The sequence below is a fragment of the Callorhinus ursinus genome, unplaced genomic scaffold, assembly GCF_003265705.2.
Source record: "Callorhinus ursinus isolate GAN/ISIS: 27379988/994484 unplaced genomic scaffold, GSC_fseal_2.0 scaffold2, whole genome shotgun sequence".
NCBI lineage: Eukaryota > Metazoa > Chordata > Mammalia > Carnivora > Otariidae > Callorhinus > Callorhinus ursinus.
In genome coordinates this window covers 27756278-27779648 of record NW_027397064.1, presented here as the reverse complement: position 1 = coordinate 27779648, position 23371 = coordinate 27756278, and the positions used below count along the sequence as shown (strand labels likewise).

Here is a 23371-nt window from a genome sequence, read left to right as displayed (position 1 = left end):
AGGAGACTTCTTGGGTAAATCTGTCAGGGGCCACTGGGCATGATCAGGGCTTGCAATATGGAGAAGCTAAGCCCTGTCAAACAGAAAATAATCAGATGAGTGAATATACATTATGAAAGTAGACATTAGTGGCAGTCTTGTTTTTCTACACACAATTTTTTACTCTTTGTTCACATAAATGTTGACTTCTGTTCTAATCCCAGTTTTGAACACATATGGAAGTAACTTAAGGGTTTTACTGTTTTACTACTGAGGACTGAATTAAAATATTTGTGCTACTGTTCACTTAAGAAGGAGGACCTCGTGTGACAAGAAGCATGGCTGGTCGAGACCTGACAAGTCCAGTGTACTGCAGTGAATGTGGATTTATAGCTTCCTGGCTTCCACATCTCTGACTGCTGACTTGTCTCCCACTATCTACCTCCTGATGTTAGGCACTCAGAGAGAGAACCCAAGGACACTGCCCAAGGTTGTCCTAAAATGGTGGCCATATAAACATAATCACAGAGGCCAAAAGCAACTGGAAAAGGAGACATACTCACAGACTGCTTGCTTAGTAGCATCTCAGCATTAGGATACTTTTCATTTCATAGACTAGCGTGACTTTCCACATAGAACTTGATGTACGTACCTAAAATTTGACTTTGAGGTAGGGTAATCATATGTCCCAGACCTTCTTGGTTTACATCTGTTGTCCTGGCATAATTATTAATGTGCCTCTTTGCACTCCCCAAAATGTCCTGATTTGGATGATAAATTAGATGACCATCCAGTTGGTAAGCCTTGGTGCTTGCTACTATTCTTCTTGACTTTTCCCTAGATCTACTGATGAAGGAATGCCCTGTTGGCCTCTAGGTTCTTTTTGAAGAGTTCATTCTGCTCCTAGCAACCCACACAATTTTTTAATCAGGGGTATAAACTGTGAGGATTCGACACATTTCAGTGTTGTTCAGTTTCAGTGAATGTAGATTTCAGACCTGGGCTTCTAGAGACTGATAGTTTGACTGTTTTTTATAAGGAAGTAAACGACTTTGAACTCATGTAGACCAGATGGTTTTCTTGTGCTCCAGCATTTGTCTTTCCTAGCATTTCCCTCGAAGCCCAAGGCCCTGACCTTTACCTAATCAAACAATTTAATTTGCTTGATTAGCCTACTCAGCCTTTCATGACAGGGTTACCCAAAAAAGGCATATGATTCTTTCTTTAAAGTAAGGGATTCAAGTTATTTAAAAAAAACAAAACAGGGGCACCTGGGTGGCTCAGTTGTTAAGCGTCTGCCTTCGGCTCAGGTCATGATCCCAGGGTCCTGGGATCGAGTCCCACATTGGGCTCCCTGCTCAGCAGGAAGCCTGCTTCTCCCTCTTCCACTCCCCCTGCTTGTGTTCCCTCTCTCGCTGTGCCTCTCTCTGTCAAATAAATAAATAAAATCTTTAAAAACAAAACAAAACAAAACCCTAGGAGTCATCCACCCTTTTTGGTTAATAAGATTTTTGGGCAGAAGGGATTCCTAGTAAGTAACTTTTCCCAGTTCCTAGGGTGCTTGGCTTCTCCATAATGAGCCTAAGTGGAAGATATAAACCTTTGGGAGTTTTGGTCACTTGGCTATTCATGGGCCTACTTTCGTTAGACACAGAAATCTCAAACTTGAGGACTCCAACAAATATATATATATTTATATAGGAAAAATCTCCCCAAGGCATATTTCTCTCTTTGTGTCAATTTCCAATGCTTAGATCTTGTAGCAGCTTTCTTTGTACATTTACTGATGATTCTGAAATTCTTTGAACATTACATTTCTAAATTTTTCGTTGTGATAAATCTTGGAATTAGGATAGTTGAAACCATGTTTCTGTAATAAAGATGAAATCTGAGCTTTAACACTATAGAGTTTTATCTCTTACCCACCTTATGGTCCAATACAAGTTGAGTGGTTTTCCTGGGAAGCTCTTCTCCAGATCATGATGTAAGAACTTAGGCTGCACCCATCTTGTATCCATGCCATCTGGGGCACGGGGCTTCCAGAGTTGCCATGGAAGAGAGAGCTTGGATAATCATGCATGGAGTATAATAACCACACTAGAGGGGTAGACATCACTTCCCACCATATCTTATGAGCCATAATTCAATCTCTCGGCCTTAACCTCACTGCTAGAGAAGCTTTGAAATGTGGCCTTACTGTGCTAGGAAGGGGAAAGTGAAATGGGATATGGTGGCCGCATAGCATCATTTCTGCCACAGCTCCCTTCATTGGTTTGATTCTTGGCTCACTTGCCATGTTTTAATAGTCTTACCGTTCTCCTGCTCTCAGAGTTCAGCATCTTCAAGGTGTTTACCCTTGTTCTTCATATTTGAGTAAAATCACATTCAGTCTGACTCTAGATAATTCATGTTCTTTTCACTTCCTCAGTGGTACAGATTCACCATGAAGGTGCAGAGTGAGGGTGTTCAAGAGAATTTCCTTACTCCAGTTCTTACTGTCTCTTCCACCTTGCTTTGAAATTCCATCCTACAGTGACCTTTATCAGATTTGGTGATTAATGATTAGAATGCTATTATATGCCCTTGTCATCATAAGCAAATAAATTTGTTTTCAACTCTTAGACATGCTCCAGTGATTGTGTGGTTGAGAATTTTGAAAATAATTAATTACCTGTAGAAAGAGGTAAGTAGAAGGTAGTGAAACCTCTCTCTGCCTTGGTGTTATGGAAACGTTCCTCAGAGAAAAGTTACCATCAACAGCCCTGTTTATGTATATTCACAATGCTAGTCGCTGACTTAATGAACTAGATATGAAAGAAGTTTCTGCACCCTGTCAGGTATTTTCAAGTACATAGAGTTAAGAACTGTTGTTACTTTGACTATTAACTTTGATTTTTAAAAGGGAACGAGTAGATGTACCATTATTTAGTTTCAAATGTAGAAACATCAGTAGATACACATTTGATTAGTAATTTCTTTTTTTTAAGATTTTATTTATTTATTTATTTATTTATTTATTTATTTATTTGCCAGAGAGAGAGAGACAGGGAGAGAGAGAACTCAAGCAGGGGGAGTGGGAGAGGGAGAAGCAGACTCCCCGCTGAGCAGGGAGCCCGATGTGGGGCTCGATCCCAGTACCCTGGGATCATGACCTGAGCCGAAGGCAGACACTTAACAACTGAGCCACCCAGGCGCCCTTGATTAGTAATTTCAATAGAAAAAGTTGTCCAAGGTGCCAGAATCTGCCTCATTTCTGTGTTGTAAAGGTTGACCTTCAGCTCATGCGGGAGACCATGCTGGATGCACGCCTGGGTCTCCCCCTCTGTTGACTGGCTCCAAGGCACCTCCAGTCTTCCTCATTGGGGCATGTTAGAGCTGCATCTGTTGCGGTGCTTCCATACTTCTGTTAAAGCAGTAATGTCAAGATTTCCTAACAGGAAAACCTACACTTAGGCAGAACTAGAGAAAGTAAAATGTCAGAGTAGGAAGGGCCCACATCTGGCTCATACATAGTAAAACCTACTTTTGTCCTCTTCTTATCGTTAGGGTGAAATGAGTTAACCTCTTTCTAGTCCCTAGCACAGCGCCTAGGACCTAGTGAGTGTTCAGCACATGGAACTTACCATTTGTCATCATTATTTCTAGTGGCAGAACCCAAAGAGGAACCCAGATGCCCTAATAGTTGCCTGCTGTTTTCCGAGGCACATAGTTTGCATTCCTCACGTTGTATAGGGAGAAGTGTGTTTGGAGAAATTGAATTAAAATAAAAGCAGTGGCAGCCTCATTCTCATTGCTGAGCATGGACTTGGGGCTGAGTTCTGGCCTACGCATGGTGTGTGCTTTCACATAACCTCCAACATCCCATAAGATTCATACTCTCTATCGCCTTCGTTTGACTCAAGTAAAGGCAGAGTTGGGTAACTGGCCTGTGGTCACAGCACAAATAAGGGGCTGCGCCAGGCTTTAAATCCAACTCTGTCTGACTTCAAAGTCTTTATTTTTAACTGTTATTTTATTCCAGGGGTTGGCAAACTATGGCCCACAGGCCAAACTGAGCATACCTGGTTTTGCATAGTCCTCAGGCTAAGAATATTTTTTACATTTTTTAAATGGTTGAAGAAATTGAAGAAGAAAAAATGTCATGACACAGGATGATTAGGTGAAATTGAGATTTCAGTGTCCATAAATGAAGTCTTACTGGAACATGGCTACGCTCATTTGTTTACATCACCTGTGTCTGTGTCTAGAATTGAGTAGTCGTGGCAGAGTCCATGTGGCCCGAAAAGCCTAAAATATTTACTATCTGGCCCTTATTCTATACTTTTCCTCAGTGATTATGTTTTTGAGATTCCAGTTATTTAGAACATAATTTTGGGATTTTTATAAGGTCTGTCTCCTGTTACCTGCCTTTTCTGTTTGTTCCATATTAATTAACCTATCAGTCAAATGATGCATAGTGTGTATAAACAGAGTTCAGCCTATATTTTGTCTTTTTTTTTTGAACAGAGTGAGGAAAGATTTGTTACTGGAGAACGTTCGAGGCTTTTGATGAAAACCTGTTCATGCTTGCCGTGGCGGGTGGCTCTTTGTGGTCTACACGCCCCTCGTAGCCATCTACTGAGCTGATTATTTTTAAACCTCTAAGTGTCTTGGATGCAGAAATCACTCTATTTTCTTTCCCTTGTAGTGGTTTGCTGTCTTCTGATTACGTGGAGATCCACTACGAAAATGGGAAGCCACAGCACTCTAAGGTATAGTTAAGAACATATGGAAATCCTGCAGCATAAACATGCTTGCCCATAGAATTGTTCATTGCACACTGCATTGTTTTGATGTCTCTCTCAATAAAATGAGCTGTCCTCTTGTACAACAGTGCTATTTTCAAATTTAAAATAAGTTTAGGAGAGACTTATTTAAAACTTATAAATGTTCGAGATAGCATTAGCGATTCTGTATATTCAGGTCAATAAAGAAATGTTTATTGTTTTGGTTATACATACAGTATCTTCTGTAAATGAATGGTATAAAGAGCTATACAGCTCCATAGCAATACCTTCAAGTAGTAGATCACCAGCTCATGGTCATAGAGTCTGAATGATGACACTAGAATGGCTGTTTAGTCCAAGAGACTTTGGTGCCTGAGAAGGGCAGAAGACAGGTAGGGGAAGGGAGATTCAGGGAACACTGTCCTTAATCTTCACAAGAGTTCTGGGAGATGGATATTATTATTTCTGTTGTGCAAAGGAAGGAAGAAATTGAGGCAAAGAGGGGGCAGATAAACTTACCCGAGGCCACCATGGATTGTCCTTGAAAGCTAATTGGGTACTTGATTTCCTTCAGTGGAGATTAACTATTCTTTTAATGGAGTGTCAATAAGGAGCAGGTGGGTTTAGATAAGGGAGACAGTGATCTCTACCAGTCAGGATGAAAATCCTGGGAATGGCTACATTCAGAGACTGATTTGTAGGAAGTCCACAGAGTACCACTGAACCTAAGCTGTGTCCATGGAGCAGATACCACGGGCACAGGAGAGGAAACAGGGAAACAAAATACAATGGGAAACTGTTTTTTTTTTTTTCTACATTGCTAACGAGTATTGGCACAGAAGTGGGCCTTTCATGTATGGGCTTGCTGGGTTGTGTAGCACAGAGAACTAGATTTTTTCAATGTGATAGCTTCTCACCAAATATTTATGGGTGGCCTTCATTGTAAATACTGCCCAGGGGGTTCTGGAATTTCTCAGGATTTATAACTGTCCAATTAACAGTGGGCACATTTGTAATTTGATGCGTGTTTTAAGCCTTTGAATTTTATGCCACATATTAAGAACTTCCAGTTATTATTCTTATTGTTCTGTCAGTTTTTGCCTCAGGCTGCATCTTGGGGGTTGTTGAAGCTCCCGAAAAGTGGATGCTGTGGAAAGTGAGCAGAAATGCTAAATCAAGCACTTGAACGGTGCTTTCTGGCATTTGTACAAACCAAAGCTTCCGTCAGCTGAGCCAGGGCCCTGAGCACTGCGGATGCTGAATCATGAGTTTGGAGTAGAGAAGATTGCACGAGAACTTTATAGACTTAGCAAAGGAGCCACATTTGCAGGCCACAGTAACCTGAGTCAAACGTCTCACTAACAAGTTCAGTCAGTTTTTTTTTTGTTTGTTTTTTTTTTAGAAGCAGAATAGCTAATTGACCTCCAGAGGTCATTTGAGGTCCCAGACGGAGGCCTTACTAATAAGGCACATCAAAACTCATATCAGTTACAACTAGAATTTAAGACAAAGGGTAGTTCAGCTGTGGCAAAGGAAGTGTTTATTGCACTTTGTTTTTGTGGTCATTGCTTTTCTCTTGATGCCTCATTTTCTTCAAACAGATCGTATACCCAAACTTACTGCTTCCTATATAATGAGTTAATGGTAACAGTCTGTTTTTTATGTGTCTGTATTTATATATATAACCCCCAAAACCAAGATGACATGGTGCACAGTATGTTGAAGCAGAATTTTTTTTAACCTAATAATATTATGAACTTTTTTTTAAAGATTTTATTTATTTATTTGACAGAGAGACACAGTGAGAGCAGGAACACAAGCAGGGGGAGTGGGAGAGGGAGAAGCAGCCTTCCCGCTGAGCAGGGAGCCCGATGTGGGACTCGATCCCAGGACCTTGAGATCATGACCTGAGCCGAAGGCAGACGCTTAACGACTGAGCCACCCAGGCGCCCAATATTATGAACATTTTAACATGTATTAAATAATCTTCTAAACTTTTATTTCTAAAAATGTGTAATATTCTTTCCTATTCATTTGCCATAATTTATTTAAAAATCCCATAGCAATAGACATTAGATTGCTTCCAATCTTTTACTATACAAATAATTTGTAAGGAAAGTCCTTCCTGATACATTTTTTAAAAGATTTTATTTATTTGAGAGAGAGAGAGAGAGAGAGAGAATGGGGAGGGGCAGAGGGAGAAGAGAGAGGGAATCTGAAGCAAACTCCACAGAGCTGATGCGGGGCTCGATCTCATGACCCCGAGATCATGGCCTGAGCTGAAGTCAAAAGTGAGATACCCAACCACCTGAGCCACCTGGGCGCCCCTCCTGATGCATTTTGAACCCATCTTTAATAATTGCTTAAGGATTAATTCTGAGAATGGGATTTGCTGGGTCAAAGCATTGGTCCCTTTCTTTAAAGTCTTTTGGTACATACTGATAGTTTTTCTTTCTGAAGGTTTATTTAGATCCACACTGTTCCTACCATTACATACATATTTTTTAAAACTTTTTTTTTAAACTTCAGATTGCCTTCCATGTTAAGAAAATCTTTGTACAGAGTACCAGCAAAGGAAATTAACATGTAAGGATGGTTAGGTTAATTAAACCTGTTTCAACCCAGCGTGCAACCTTTCTTGCAAAGATTACACACTGTTTAGACAAAAATACATGCACACACACTCTGTTATTCACTAGAGATGAAAAGAATTACGCCAAGCCTATTTGGCTTTAACTTTAAGTGGAGACATTTAAAATATGCCAAGAATTAGTTTCAAACAGAATGATGAATCCACACTTTGAAGAAGCTTGTCAAAGTTTTTCCACTTCACCACCACCAAGCCCCTACCTAGTTCCCACTTCTTGCCAAGAGAGGCCAGTGTCTTAGGCTTTTATTTTTATTGGATGAAAGTGGGTTAAAGGGACTTCTTTTCCTTGTGAAGCAAAGATAGGAACTGGAGAGGTCAATGAGTTAAGTAATCAATATAGAATAGGCGTCAGGTATCAGTGAATGAGTATGGAAGCACTTTTGTTCTGCATTTGACAGAGCAATAGCTTTTGTTAGAGTTCCTACACAGTATATGATAAAACAACTTTGGTGACTTGTTGATTGACTTTGTTGATGAAACTATTAAAAACGAGTTAATTTTTGGTGTTTTAGTTCTTGCATAAGTGAACTAGGTATCAATACGACAGTGTAAAAGTCCTTTTCAACTTTAACGTATTTCTATTAAGTTCCTTTTAGGCGAACCAGTAACTTTGAGTGCTTACTAATGTTTTGGTTTCAGTTGTGCTTAGGAAAAGAAGTATCAGCTGGCCAGCAATGGAAAACTGAACAGATAGATGCTATGCTCCCATTCCCACTTCCCTCTACTTTATTACTCTTTATCATTATTGGGCAGGGAAAATGCCCTTTCCTAGCTCTGTTTACTTCTTCCTGTCCCCTTCCTCACTCCCGCTCCGGGAAGGAAGAGCCACTTAACTGATGGGAAGGAGTTGGGTATGTCTGTGTTGTTCTTATTCCCATCTTTTATGGGATCCACCTCCTACAGGAAGAGCACGTTCTCTGTACTTTTCCACACTCTAAGTTGCACAGTGACAGCCTAGTGTGTGTGTGTTGTTGGTGGGGGTTTCTTGTTCCATGTTGTCTATCCCCAGGTGGGTAAGTCTAGCCAACTCAGGGTGTGGCATTAGCAGGCCTACTGGATTCTCAGCTGATCCTCTCCTCTGGTATAGCACTAGCAAAAATGAAGGTGACACTTTGATCTGTTTCAGTCCTGGGTCACTCTCTCATTTGGTTTTAAACTTGTGTGGCTACCACCTCACATGCTCAAGGATGCCTATGATCTGAACGATGGACAATAGTAAGTGCTGATGAGGATGTGGAGAAGTAAAACCCTCACAGACTTCTGGCAGGAATGTAAAATGGCGGAGCTGCTTTGGAAAACACTTTGGCAGTTCCTCAAAAAGTTAAGTGTACAGTTACCTTATGACCCAGGTGTTCTACTCCTGGGTAGATATCCAACATATGTTTAAGCAAAAACTTGTACATAGACGTTCACAGTAGCATTATTCATAATTATCAAAAAAGTGGAAACAACCCAAAAGGCCATCAACTGATGAATAAATAAGATGTGATATATCCACACAAGGGAATATTATTCAGTCGTAACAAGTAAGGAAGTACTAATGCATGGTACAACATGGATAAATCTTGTAAACATTATGCTAAGTCAAAGAAGCCAGTCACAAAAGTCCATATATTGTATGATTCCATTTGTTGAAAATGTCCAGAATACGGTTTGGTTGCCAGGGGCTGGGGGTGAGGAAGAGTGGGAAATGACTGCTCACGGGTGCAGGGTTTTTTTTTGAGGTGATGAAAGCATTCTGGAATTAGTGGTGATGGTAGCACACCCCTGTGAGTAGACTAAAAACCACTGCATTACACTCTTGACAAGGGTGAATTTTATGGCTTGTCACTTATATCTTAAAGGAAAAATAAACCCTCAGGTGGGTTTATTTACCCACCTTCTCAACAAACATGAATCCTTTGCTCCTTTCGGATTGGTCTTGTCACTCAGGCACATGAATAAGTCATTCGTATTCATTAAACAGATAACTGATTCAGCTTACTATGATCCAGTCCCTGTTCTAGGTACTGGGTGTACATCAGTGAACCAAGCAGATAAAAATCCCTGTCTTTGTTCTTTGCTTTATCACTGTAATCACATCACTCTCCTAGAAGTTTTCATACTTTTTTTTTAAATCGAATCATCACCATGGCTCAGTTCAAGCTCACTCCTTCCGTGAACTGTTCTTGGCAGGGATTGCTGTTGGAGGAAATGGGCCTCTGTGGGCATGGCTCCTGGCTGGGAAATTAAAAAAAAAAAAAATCAAGAGAGCAGACAACACTGGCTCCTCACAAAGCTATTTTAAGTTTGAATAGGATAATTTTGTAAGAACTATTAAAAATTTATATAGCATTGGTACAGCTAAACTGTTCTAATACTTGAACATTTTTTTCCTATTGAGTTTAATGAAGGTAAATAATTAAACTGGTGTTGGGGTCTCAAGTTCCCTTATTCTCTGATATATTTTTTCATTTCTTTATGCTGCAGTATTCAAATTCAGGTATATGTGTCCAGTTAAAGAGATCTTCTCTTTTGCTATCAGCCCACTGATGTATTAAATAGATTAATAGACCCTGATGATTGAAAAGTTTGAATTTAAAGATATGCATGGAGAATAATCATTTGAATATAGTGCCCTATTTTATTATTATATTCAGGAGCTGGAATATCAAAATATACATACACATTTGTGAGCTAAGGCCTGCGTAGTTTTAAATGTTTATCCAGATGTTCAGGAGTTTATGAGACTTTTTTTTTTTTAAGATTTATCTGTTTATTAGAGAGAGGGCTAGAGGGGGGGAAGGGTAGAGGGAGATAGTCTTTTTTTAAATTAATATATAATGTATTATTTGTTTCAGGGGTACAGGTCTGTGATTCATCAGTCTTACACAGTTCACAGCGCTCACCATAGCGCATACCCTTCCCAATGTCCATCACCCAGCCACCCCATCCCTCCCACCCCCCCTCCACTCCAGCAACCCTCAGTTTGTTTCCTGAGATTAGGAGTCTCTTATGGTATGTCTCCCTCTCTGGTTTCATCTTGTTTCATTTTTCCCTCCCTTCCCCTGTGATCCTTTGTCTTGTTTCTCAAATTCCTCATATCAGTGAGATCATATGATACTTGTCTTTCTCTGATTGACTTATTTCGCTTAGCATAATACCCTCTAGTTCCATCCATGTCATTGCAAATGGCAAGATTTCATGGGATTTTTTTTTTGATGGCCACATAATATTCCATTGTGTATATATACCCCATCTTCTTTATCCATTCATCTGTTGATGGACATCTAGGCTCTTTCCGTAGTTTGGCTATTGTGGACATTGCTGCTATAAACATTGGGGTGCATGTGCCCCTTCGGATTACCACATTTGTATCTTTGGGGTAAATACCCAGTAGTGCAATTGCTGGGTCGTCTGGTAGCTCTATTTTCAACTTTTTGAGGAACCTCCATGCTGTTTTCCAGAGTGGCTGCACCAGCTTGCATTCCCACCAACAGTGTAGGAGGGTTCCCCTTTCTCCGCATCCTCGCCAACATCTGTCGTTTCCTGACTTGTTAATTTTAGCCCTTCTGACTGGTGTGAGGTGGTATCTCATGGAGGTTTTGATTTGGATTTTCCTGATGCCGAGCGATGTTGAGTACTTTTTCATGTGTCTGTTGGCCATTTGGATGTTTTCTTTGCAGAAATGTCTGTTCATGTCTTCTGTGCATTTCTTGATTGGATTATTTGTTCTTGGGGTGTTGAGGGGAGAGAGAGAGAGTCTTAAGCAGACTCCGTGCTGCACATGGAGCCCAATGCAGCACTTGATCTCACAACTCTGAGATCAAGACCTGAGTGGAAATCAAGAGTTGGATGCTTAACCGACTGCGCCACCCAGCTCCCCAAGAGTTTATGGGGGTTTCTTAAATGATGAAGAAGGTAAGAACTGGCTGGTCGAACTTCACTGAGGAGAAGACGACATAATTAAACAAACACAAAGGTGGGGCAGTTGTAAAATAAATCAAATTGAAACAGTAGGTTCTGTTTTCCAAAAGGTTGTATTTAAAGTGAGTAGAAAGAATCAAACTGTTTCTGTCATTCAGTCGGTAATACCAGGGAACCAAATCTGTTTTCCTCATTAGGTCATTAGCTCACAGAGCTGTTATTATCAAGCCCCTTCTGATTAGGAAGTGTTTTCAAAGATGCACATTCAGTCAGGGTCCCATTATTTGCAGGAGTGGCCTGGTGGTTTCCAGCGGGGTTCTGAGCTCCGCAACCTTGTGGAGCAGAGTTGCCATTATTTGAGCATCATCTGGCTTGTGGAGTGTTTGGATGTGGGGAAGTGGTAGGATGGGGAGCATACTTACTAGGATTTTTAAGTTCCTTTGCCTAGCCAAAAACTTCCACTTATCGGATGCTCTATTTTGTTGCATTTAAATAACTCACTGACAATTTCGAATCCAAAAATGCTGACACCTGTGTGGACACACATAGACTCCTGTCATGTGCTCATTGAGCCCATTTTGTTGTCCTGCTTGCCTATTGCCTAGTCACAGATCTGTGATGCGCTCCTCAGTACTGATCGTGAAGTGGCTGGCCAGGGCTCTCAAACTGTCTGAGACCTTACCCCCTGGAGAAAGAAACACTAACTGGAGAGCCTGAAAACACGTCATTTCAGTTTGGCTTTCTGCTATCATTCACAGAGCCTTTTCACATCTTGTCATTGTCTCCCTCTCTGTACAAGGAGGTGTAGTAGTTACTATGAGACAGCGAGTGAGTGTTCAAGATGGTTAGATCCTTGGGCGGAAGGTACACCCGGAGCTGACTCTCCAGTGTCACTGCTCACAACGCCCTCTGGGAGGGGCCTCTCTGCACTGGTTCACTCCTGTTATCCCTGTTACCCAAGAGGGAATGCCTCTTTTCAACTAGGATTTTTTGAATATGAAATACTTCAAGAGCTTACTTTGCAGTGGTATTTATAAAATGCTGCGTACACCTGGAGAGTTGCCAAATAGTATTGTTATGGTAATGCTTTCTTAAAAACTTGTTATAAATTTAGTAATAAGAAACTCAGAAAATCCTCTAATACTACCAGATACTAATACTAAATTAGAGCCTGCTGAATTCCTCATAGTGCTTAATATGACCACATAATCTAGATATTCAAGCTTTGTTATGATAATAGATGTCAGGGATTGCATGTTACCTCAAGTCTTATTTCAGGTTCAGAAAATATGGTGATTTACCTTCAAATATACAGAAAATTGAAACAGTTCCTTCAGATAATATCCTACCTTAATTAAAACAACTAACAATGACCTTTATACTGAGAAAGCATCAATCTTCAGTTTCTAATGGGAATTGAAATCTAAGAAAGGACTTGGAAGTATTTTCTGGGAAAAAATATTTTTAGGAAAATCTGGAAAATACAGCTTTTTTTAGAAAGGTCAAGTAAATATGACCATGTTTGCTATGCACTAATAATAATCACCTGACTTAAGAGAACTTCTTGGTGTGATACAAAGTACTAAATAACCAGTTTGATGGAATTTACAGTTACCTGTGGTTGTTTTTAGAACAATGTGAAGAGTCTGAAATTTAATTGCAGAATATTGACCTGGATTCACAAATTGCTGAGATGCATGATACCATTTGTCCTTATAAGTTCCAGGGTTGAATATACAAATAAAGCTTCTCATGTTGCATACAAGTCAATATTTTTGTAAAAAATTGCCTTTTGAGAGCCAAACCCCATACAAAAGCAACCTTTTACAAAATATTAACAAGGTTATAATACCAAACGTAGACAACCAGCACTGGAAATGTGTATTATAGTTCCTAAGAGGAAACAAACTGAATTGGTTGGGGAGTGGTCTTTGATATATGGGTAGACACCCTTATCACTGTAAATAACCTCTGAGGCTATTGTAATACAGTATAATGAGCAGCGATCAAAATGACTGTAAATCATCAATGAAAAGTCAAAGTATGTTCAGTATATTCTATTTAAGAAAACAAATAGGAAGCTTCTGGTTAAACAGTGTGGATTCAGTGCTTATATTTATCTCTCTTCCCTCCCAATAACCTAACCTCGTTAAATACTAGTCAAAGAATAAAAAAGGATATAAGGTGAGAGGTATTCATAAAATTTTAGGAGATAGAAAGCAAACGGATGGGGGGTAACTGTCAGGTTTGAGCTTTTCCTGTTCTGCTAAGTTCCATTGGGGAAATCCAAGAAGCAAGCCGATTGAAGATCCAGGAAGTGAGGGTACATGAAAACAGAGAGGTTGGTTCAAAGTCTACGTGGAGGGCTCTTACATCCCTGATGCACTTCATAACCCATATAGCCAGGCAGCCATCCCTTCTCTACTCTGGTAGAAGAGCTCCATTTATAGAGAAAAATGGAAAGGAGGGAATTATCAGAGAAATAATAAAAGTTTCCTAGAACTGATGTGTGTGCATTTTCTTAATTAAAAGTTTTGACCAAGTGCCCAGCACAGTGAATAAGCCACGACCCACACCAAGGCATGTCTTGAGATTTCATGAAAATGGGGATGAATAAAATTCCCTGAAGTCTTCTTGAAAGAGAAAAATTATATTTTGTAGAAAATATCTAACATCGGAATAGCAGCCGTTTCTCAGCAGCAACATTAGAAGCTGTGCACGATAGTGCTGAAATGCCGAGAGAAAATAATTCTGATCTAGAATTCTTTACCCACCCAAATGGTTGATCTAGTGTGAAGATAGAAAAATAAGTTTTTATATATGCAAGTTCTCACCAAATTCATCTTCCATGGTCACTTTTTCAAGAAAGTACCAGAAGATGTGTACCTTCCCAAAAGGGGAGGATGAGATCATGAACGGAGAAGATATGGGGTCCAGGCTTCTGGGTAGAAGGGAGGCGGAAGAGTTCCCGGGATGACCCCAGACACAACTCCTGGCTGGTGGCTCTGTGTCAGACCCAGTGGGAGGTCAAAGGGGGACAAGAGGGCTATCTCCCAGAATAAAATACATGTGACAAATGACCTGGTATGTGTAGCCAGGATGCAGCAGTAGAAATATCCCATTCGGAAATACATTGGTAAACAACAAAGGAAACAGATAGAAGAGTTAAAAATGATTGTCATGGAGGTGAGGAGAGAGAGAGAGAGAGCATGTTCACTGGTGCGTGAGCAGGGAGAGGGGCAAAGGAGAGGGAGCGAATCCTTGAGCAGACTCCCGGCTGAGTGCGGAGCCCATCATGGGGGTCTCACAGCCCGGAGATCATGACTTGAGCAGAAGATAAGAGTAGAACGCTTCGCAGACCGAGCCACACGGGCACCCCTGTGTTTTTAAAATAGGCCTTATAGTTACTTCTTGACTTTGAAAACTAAGTTCATATAATACTTCTAAGAAATTTTTAAAACGAATTTTAAAAGGTAGGGAAGCAAATAATAAGATTTTGTGTGGTTTTCTATCAAACACAATTATTTTTTTTAAAGATTTTATTAATGTGAGAGAGAGAACAAGAGAGAGCATGAGTGGGGGGTAGAGAGGGAGAAGCAGGCTCCCTGCTCTGTAGGGAGCCCAAACCACGGCTGGATCCAGGACCCTGGGATCATGACCTGAGCCAAAAGCAGATGCTTAACCGACTGTGCCACCCAGGCGCCCCTGTCAAACACAGTTATTAACAACAACAGCTCTGGGGTCTCCTCAGTTCGGTAGAAGACCTTATTCCATAGCAATATCTGGTAAGTAGCTACTCCCTTACATGTTTAAGAAAGGTATGTACGTTGTACCAGTTACGTTGGTGTCTTATTCCTGTTAATAGCTTTTTCTCCTTTATTAAATTTAATAACACAGCATCTTCATAGAAAAGCAGAAAAATGGCCTCGTGCCCTTTGAGATTTCATATCAACCAGGAGGAGTTTGTAGGACCATCTTTGCAATTCTTTCTGGCTTATAGGAGCATCTGTAAGAGTGAATGATGACCCAGAAAGCATCGTTCATCAATGAAACCTTCCTCTGTGTTGTAGGGTGGAGAGCACTGTTACTACCACGGCAGCATCCGAGGTGTCAAGGACTCCAGGGCAGCTCTGTCGACCTGCAATGGACTTCAGTACGTGCGAGTCTCATGTGGGAGAGTGAACTTGCTTTCAGCCGTGCAGTTTCCATCTTTTCTTTCCCAAATGTTTGTTGTAGGGACTCTGCTGTGCCAGTTGCACGTTAGGGACTGGATATGGAGTCATAAACAAGGAGGGCGTATTCTCCGCCGTCTTAACATTTAGAGTCTGCAGGAGATTCAGAGATTGAACAAGTGATTACAGAGATTAATACTGAATTGCGATTTTGGTAGGAACTGTGAAGGGATGGATCAGGGACTTACAGGGTGGCCAAACCTAGTCTAGAAAGGTTTCCCAAAGGTATACGCCAGAGGACATAGCAGTCAGGTGGTGTTGGCCACGGGAGGATGGCAGGGTCGGGGGTGCAAAGAGAGGAGCTCATACATTGGCTTCAAGGCAGGCTCTAGAAAAACCTCTCTAAGCACCTTTTAGACCCAAATAGTAACCCTCCATGTAAAGATCTGGTTGTGGCCATGTGATGAGAAAGGATATTGAAAATCTTATCTTCCTATATCTCTCAAAATTATATGCAACACAGAGTCATACTGCTTAATGGAAATTCACGATTGGCAGTCATAAATACGCTTCTGTTTGCCTCTTCAGATTCAGATGGTTTTAGATTATTCTAACGAGCAAAATACCTATTTTCGTATAGGTGATACTGGATTTGTGTAAGAAGAGATTTGTACTAGTTGGACATTGTCTTGGAATTATAATGTGACATACTGGAACTGTATGAATAGTCCTGTTCCAGATTCATCTTCTAATGTTTCCATTTTGTTTCAAAAATTAATTATAACATTTATAATTTATATGCTCGTGGTATACACTTTAACACCTTTTGTAGCTTATCTCTGTCTAATACAGTGCTGAGACCACAGTGGGATTCCATACAGATATATGAATTAGGTTTAGGGCAGTATAAAGATACTTGTTTAGATACACTGTTCATTTTTAAAGATGCAATGTGAAGCTCATTTGCTGGTTCTTCCTGTTTGCTGTATTTGTTAATTTCCTCCTCATGCGATTTCTTGTCTCATAGTGGTATGTTTGAAGATAATACCTTTGTATATATGATAGAACCACTGGAGCTGATTCACGATGAGGTAAGTCTGTGACCTCAGTTTCCTTATGGTGTTTTGTTCTTTTAGCATCTTTGCCTTTGAGCCATAAAGAACATAATGTGGATGTCAGTGTACATTTATATGTAGTACTGGTGTATTGAATTTAGAAATATGCAGGTTATGACCTGCTGCATTGGGGAACATAAGCCAGCTACACGGGCTTGGCAGGTGGCTCTGTCAGCATCCAAGCTCCCACGTTGGGGAAGTGAAATCCATGGTTCTTTTGATTGAAGGTGCAGTTTCAGTACACACGCACAAGGGAAGTAAAGTCACAGGATTTATTACCTACAGATTCCGGAATCTGGGGTGGGGAGCAGTAAGCCAGAGGAAGGCAGTCCTCCTTCCCAGGTCACTAGTGAGCAGGAGATAGAGAACAGGGTAGCAAGCACCTGTTACTTGAAAGGTGGTTGGAGTGGAGTTCCCTAACTTTTAGTGGGCTTAATTCTTTTATTTTTTATTATGTTATGTTAGTCACCATACATTACATCATTAGTTTTTGATGTAGTGTTCCATGATTCATTGTTTGCATATAACACCCAGTGCTCCATGCAGTACGTGCCCTCTTTAATACCCATCACAGGGCTAACCCATCTCCCACCCTCCTCCCCTCTAAAACCCTCAGTTTGTTTCTCAGAGTCCATAGTCTCTCATGGTTCATCTCCCCCTCCGATTTCTCCCCCTTCATTTTTCCCTTTCTACTATCTTCTTCTTCTTTTTCTTCTTTTTAACATATAATGTATTATTTGTTTCAGAGGTATAGGTCTCTGATTCATCAGTCTTACACAGTTCACAGCACTCACCATAGCACATACCCTCCCCAGTGTCCATCACCCACCCACCCCATCCCTCCCACCTCCCACCACTGCTCCAGCAACTCTCAGTTTGTTTCCTGAGTCTCTTATGGTTTATCTCCCTCTCTGGTTTTGTCTTGTTTCATTTTTTCCTCCCTTCCCCTATGATCTTCCATCTTGTTTCTCAAATTCCTCATATCAGTGAGATTATATGATACTTGTCTTTCTCTGATTGACTTATTTCGCTTAGCATAATATCCTCTAGTTCCATCCATGTCATTGCAAATGGCAAGATTTCATTTTTTTGATGGCTGCATAATATTCCACTGTGTGTGATATATATACCACATCTTCTTTATCCATTCATCTGTTGATGGACATCTTGGCTATTCCCATAGTTTGGCTGTTGTGGACATTGCTGCTGTAAACATTGGGGTGCACATATCCCTTCGGATCACTACATTTAGTGGGCTTAATTCTAAGTGGTTATTTTAAAAGATGTCCCGGGAAAAGCAAAGCGGGAACTTAGAGTGGGAATCCTAAACTCAAGCTCTTTTTTTTTTTATTTCAAATATTTTTTTTCTGATTTTTTGCAATTTCTTTTTTTTATTATGTTCAGTTGGCCACTCTATAGTACATAATTAGTCCTCGATGCAGTGTTCAACAATTCATTAGTTAAGTATAACACCCAGTGCTCATCACAGCACGTGCCCTCCTCAATACCCATCACCCTGTTACCCCCTCCCCCCACCCGCCTCCCCTATGAAACCCCCAGATTGTTTCTTGGGGTCCATAGTCTCTCATGGTTCATCTCCCTCTCTGATTTCTCCCCCTTTGGATTTCCCTCCCTTCCCCTATGGTCCTCCGTGATATTGTTTATGTTCCACATATGAGTGAAACCATATAATTGTCTTTCTCTGTTTGACTTACTTCACTTAACATAATCCCCTCCAGTTCCATCCATGTCAGTGCACATGGTGGGTATTCATTGTTTCTGATGGCTGAGTAGTATTCCATTGTGTATATGTACCACATCTTCTTTATCCATTCATCTATTGAAGGGCATCTCGGCTCCTTCCACAGTTTGGCTATTGTGGACATTGCTGCTATGAACATTGGGGTGCACATGCCCCTTCTTTTCACTCCATCTGTATCTTTGGGGCAAATACCTAGTAGTGCAATTGCTGGGTCGTAGGGTAGCTCTATTCTTAACATCCTGAGGAACCTCCATACTGTTTTCCAGAGTGGCTGTACCAACTTGTAGTCCCACCAGCAGTGTAAGAGGGTTCCCCTTTCTCCACATCCTCACCAACATTTGTTGTTTCCTGTTTTCTTAATTTTTGCCCTAAACTCAAATTCTTATCGAAATGTCCAGACCCTGGGTGTGAGCAGGGTTATCATGCTGTAAAATGCCTAGGCAACAACTCAGAAAAATACAAGTCGTTTTTCTCATCACACCAGGCCGCATACCAGTAAGGAATGATAAGAGGCAACAAATCTAGGTTTTTGGAAATGAAGGCAGTTCTTTCCAGTCTATTGAGCAGAGTGGACATTTTGTTTTGTACTGACCCACTTCTTTTCCTTTAAACTAGCTTTTATTTTCACTTCTTCTTTAGATAATTGTATGCCTATAAGCATATACTTAACTTTTATAAGAATCTTCAGTGGGAAAATTTGTAGTTGAACTATGATTATATTAGTTAGCGTTTAGTTTTCTTTAGAGATAGGGAAGAAAATAATGTTTAGAGTCAAGCACAGGCCAGCAACCTAGATGAGAAACCATAAGGACATGATGCTAAGTGAGATAAGTCAGAGAGAGGAACACAAAAACTGTATGATCTTGCTTATATGTGGAATCTAAAAGTACTGAACTCAGAAGCAGAGAACAGATTAGTGGTTACCAGAAGCCAGTGGGGAAAATGCGTGAAGGAGGTCAAAAGGTACAAACTTCCAGGTATAAGATAAATAAATTCTGGGATGTAATGTACAACTTGGTGACTATAGTATCTTTGTATATTTGGAAGTTGCTAAGACAGTGGATCTTAAAAGTCCTCATCACAAGGAAAAAATTGTAATTGTGATGTGATGGATATTAACTACACTTATATATTTTGCAATATATACATAGATCATTATACTGTACACCTTAAACTTATACAATGTTACATATTATTATATCCCAATAAAATTGGGCTAAAAAAGGAATCATGTACTCTACTAGTGTTGCTCACTAATAGAATGAAAACAAATCTGAAATTTGATCTGTATTCATTAGGTATTGTAATGAGGGCTTACTACATACTGGGTACTATTTTAGGTGCTGGGGATAAAGTGGTGAATAAGACAAACATAGAGCTTGAGCTTTATGGAGCTTATAGTCTACAGGGGCAGACAGGGATAAATGGGATGAGTAAGTAATTACATACTGTTTGTTAGCGTGCTAAGGAGAAAAAAAAATGAAGCCAAGGAGGTAGAATTATAAGGAAGAGCAAAATGAGATGGTACTTTTGAAGGAGGACTTTCAAGAAATTAGGGAGCTGGAAGAGCATTCCAGGAGAAGAGCAAATGCAAAGGCCCTGAGGCAGGAGTGTGTGTTGTAGGAACTTTGAGGGGCCCAGCTAGGTTGGACAGGAGTGGACAAAGGGGAGAGTGGTAGGAGATGAAGGCTCTGAGAAGTGGCAATAGGGAAATCAGACCAGTGAGAGGAACTGCTAAAGGGGAAAATAGTATTTTGAGAGTGATCAAGTCAGAATATTGCAATCATTTGATGGGGCGCAGAAAACTTTTTTTTATCTTCAGAGATTTCACCTGTAGATAAAATAAGTTTTGACCCAGGTACTAGCCATTTAGGCTATTGATCATCACAGTTGAACAAACATTTTTTGCTGTGGCAATGTATATATAAATATGGCATAAGTTTCAAATTTGAGACAGAAGTGTCATTTAACTTTAAATGTTTAATGTTTGCTTAAACCTGTATCATTTTTCAACTAGTAAGTTGAAATGAAGACAACCACCCTTAGGTAAAGTCATTTTGATTAAATAAAATGTTTTTCCCCTACTCTGTTGGTAGGTAAATAACTTGTATACAGCAAGATTATTTGACTTGGTACACAAACAATTGACTTTGATTTCTTGTGCTGATTAATGGCCCTGTTACTCTAAAAAAAACCCCAAAGAACAAAACAAAAACCCCAAATAACGACTCCCTAAGCCTCATAGTTTTCAAATATGTAAAATAAGATGGTTTTTTTTCAGGGCATCCCCAATAGAGCAGTTTTGCAGGTTTGATGAATTAAGAAATGTATGTGACTATGTTTAATAAAACTGTTGAAGAAATTTATAAGTACAAACTGTTATCGTCATAGTATTTAAAGCATTGGTTTTACATTGTTATACCCATAATCAAGTTCTTCAGGGGCTGATTGTTCCATGCCCACTCCCTTTTCTCTTTTGCTTTCTTCCTTACTCCCTACCTTTTGTTCATGTAACAATCTGTCTTCATCTTCACCATGGGGAGAGGGAAAGGAACAGTGCTTGAAACTTTATTGGGCTTTTAAAATTGTGTTTCTAATCCAGTTGTGAGTTTCATTGCTCTGAGTATCATTTCACCTGTTACCAGAATTAAGAATTTACTGAACTTGAATTTAGATTTGTTGATGTTTAGCTTATTATTACTGGTTTTAGTATACTTTACAGTAAGTCAAGTAATGTGGATGGGATATTTCTAATAAGAATTCATGTTATCTCTCAAGCAGTGAACAGCAAAACTCTTAATTATTGTGAGTCTCATATGTAACCTATTAAGAACACTTTTTTAATAACTAGTTTTCTGCTTATGAAACTAATACATCATAGGAAATTTGGAAAAGCAAAATAAGCAAATACTTAACTACATTGTAATTTTCCGTGATCCCATCCTGGAGAGAGAACTTCTCTTCACCTTTCAGTATACATTCTTCCAGTTTTTCAATGATATGGTCTTATATATTTTTAAAATAAATTGAATCATTATTCTGTAATAGAATTTTAGCTCAATGATGGATCTCTCTGAGTTGCAGTATTTTTATTTGTAAAATAAAGATAAAATATGCATTATATAGAGTTCTTGTGAGGATTAAATCAGGTAATGTGTACGTTAACAGTGTCTGGCACATAGTATGTGCTCAGTAATGGAAGCTGATAGTAAATAATAGGAATGGAAATAAGATGTTTCTAGAAGTGTAGTTTCTAGGGCAAAGGATATAAATATTTTCAAGGTCATTGATAGACATTGCTAAATTTCTCTTTGAACTATGCTCCCAATTTATTCCTATCAGCAGAGTATGAGAGTGCTTTTTACCTTGAAACCATAATTAACTATGGTTATCATAATTTTAAAACCTTTGCCCACTGGATGGGGAAAATTGGTATATCTTTTTTTTTAATTTGCACTTTGAAGGAGTATTAAAGCATTCATCATTTTTTTATATGTTCATTGACCATTTATGTTTCTTTCTTGTGAATTTCCTATTCATGGCTTTGAAGAAAGCTAAGGTTTCAGAGTAGCTAATAAAACTATGCTTTTATCTACACTGGAGCAATTGAATGGTGCTCTATTTTTTAAAAAATTAAAGTTTCAGTAAGACATACTTTTCATTTTGATAGCTAAAACATTAGCATATAAATGTTCCCATTTTAAGAAGGATATTGGAGAAAGTTCTAACACTCTTCCGTGGAAGCTTGATCACATCTTGCTTTTTAATGGTCCGCAATTGTTTTTGTTTCAGAAAAGCACAGGTCGACCACATATAATCCAGAAAACCTTGGCAGGACAATATTCTAAGCACATGAAGAATCTCAGTAAGTTCTAATTAAGATGGCCATTTTATTTTATGTAATAGGAGCCGTGCCTTGGGGGAACTCAGTGCACATGCAGGAGGTAAAATTGCTCTGCAGTGAGCCATGTGGGTGGGCAGTGGCATGAACTGTGGCTGGTGTGGAATGAGGCCTGGAGAGTCGTTGCCGATGGAAATACTGAAAGAAGCAGCCCAGGAGTAAACCTCTGTTAGAACCAGACAGTGTGGCTAAATTTAATGGTGATTTGCAATGAGGCTCATCCTTAAATTTCTCTGACAGTTTACGGCTTTTTAGACAATTTGTATTGTCTCACTCTTATGTTCTGGTCCCGAGGTATCCTAAGGACACTGATGTTGACAAAAGCTTCTTTTGGATTATTGGGAATGTGATATTGCTTCTGTATATTAATGCCAAAAGTCTTCAATAATTTATGCAAAGTCTTATGCCATACATTATTTTTAAATCTAAACTGAATTAAGCACAGTGAAATTCTCTTAAATTTTCAGATATTGAGGGTCAGGTGGTTGTAGGTCAAATATGCATATTCTAATGAATCTTGAATATCTCATTACATTTTTGATGATGTTTGGAAGAAAATAATATTTGAATTATAAATTATAATTTGTGCGTTACAAATAGAATTAGATTTGTGACCATGAGACTGTGAAATGTTTAGTGATTGGCATACCTTTTCCACCTTAGTTTATTTTGATTTTGAGATGATGTATGCTATCAATGTTGCTGTTTCTTCACATAATACTTTTATTTTATTTTATTTTTTGCATCAGGTTGAGTATACTCTTTAATTCCCATCACCTGTCTTACCCATCCCCCTCCCCCCCCCGCCCCCCGTTATGGTAGACATCAGTTTGTTCACTATAGTTAAGAGTTTTCCTGGTTTGTCTCTTTTTTTTTTCCTTCCTTTACTCATTTGTTTTGTTTCTTAAATTCCATTTAGGAGTGATATCACATGGTTTTTGTTTTTCTCTGACTAACTTATTTCGCTTAGCATTATACTCTCTAACTCCATCTCTGTTGTTGCAAATCACAAGATTTCATTCTTTTTTATGGCTGAGTAATATTCCTCTGTGTGTGTGTGTGTGTGTGTGTGTGTGTGTGTGTGTGTGTACCACATCTTCTTTAACCTTTCATCTATTGA

General features: G+C 39.4%; 1 protein-coding gene across 3 annotated transcripts in view; it reads left to right on the top strand.

Annotated features, from left to right (window-relative positions):
- ADAM23 (ADAM metallopeptidase domain 23) overlaps window positions 1-23371 on the top strand; it is a 168890-nt gene that overhangs the window by 81521 nt on the left and 63998 nt on the right. For all 3 annotated transcript variants that reach the window (XM_073879568.1, XM_025887212.2, XM_073879565.1), the window contains exons 4-7: window positions 4667-4730; window positions 15372-15454; window positions 16501-16564; window positions 22143-22215. In XM_073879568.1, coding sequence (XP_073735669.1) covers window positions 4667-4730; window positions 15372-15454; window positions 16501-16564; window positions 22143-22215 — 284 coding nt within the window. The remainder of the gene's footprint in view (window positions 1-4666; window positions 4731-15371; window positions 15455-16500; window positions 16565-22142; window positions 22216-23371) is intronic.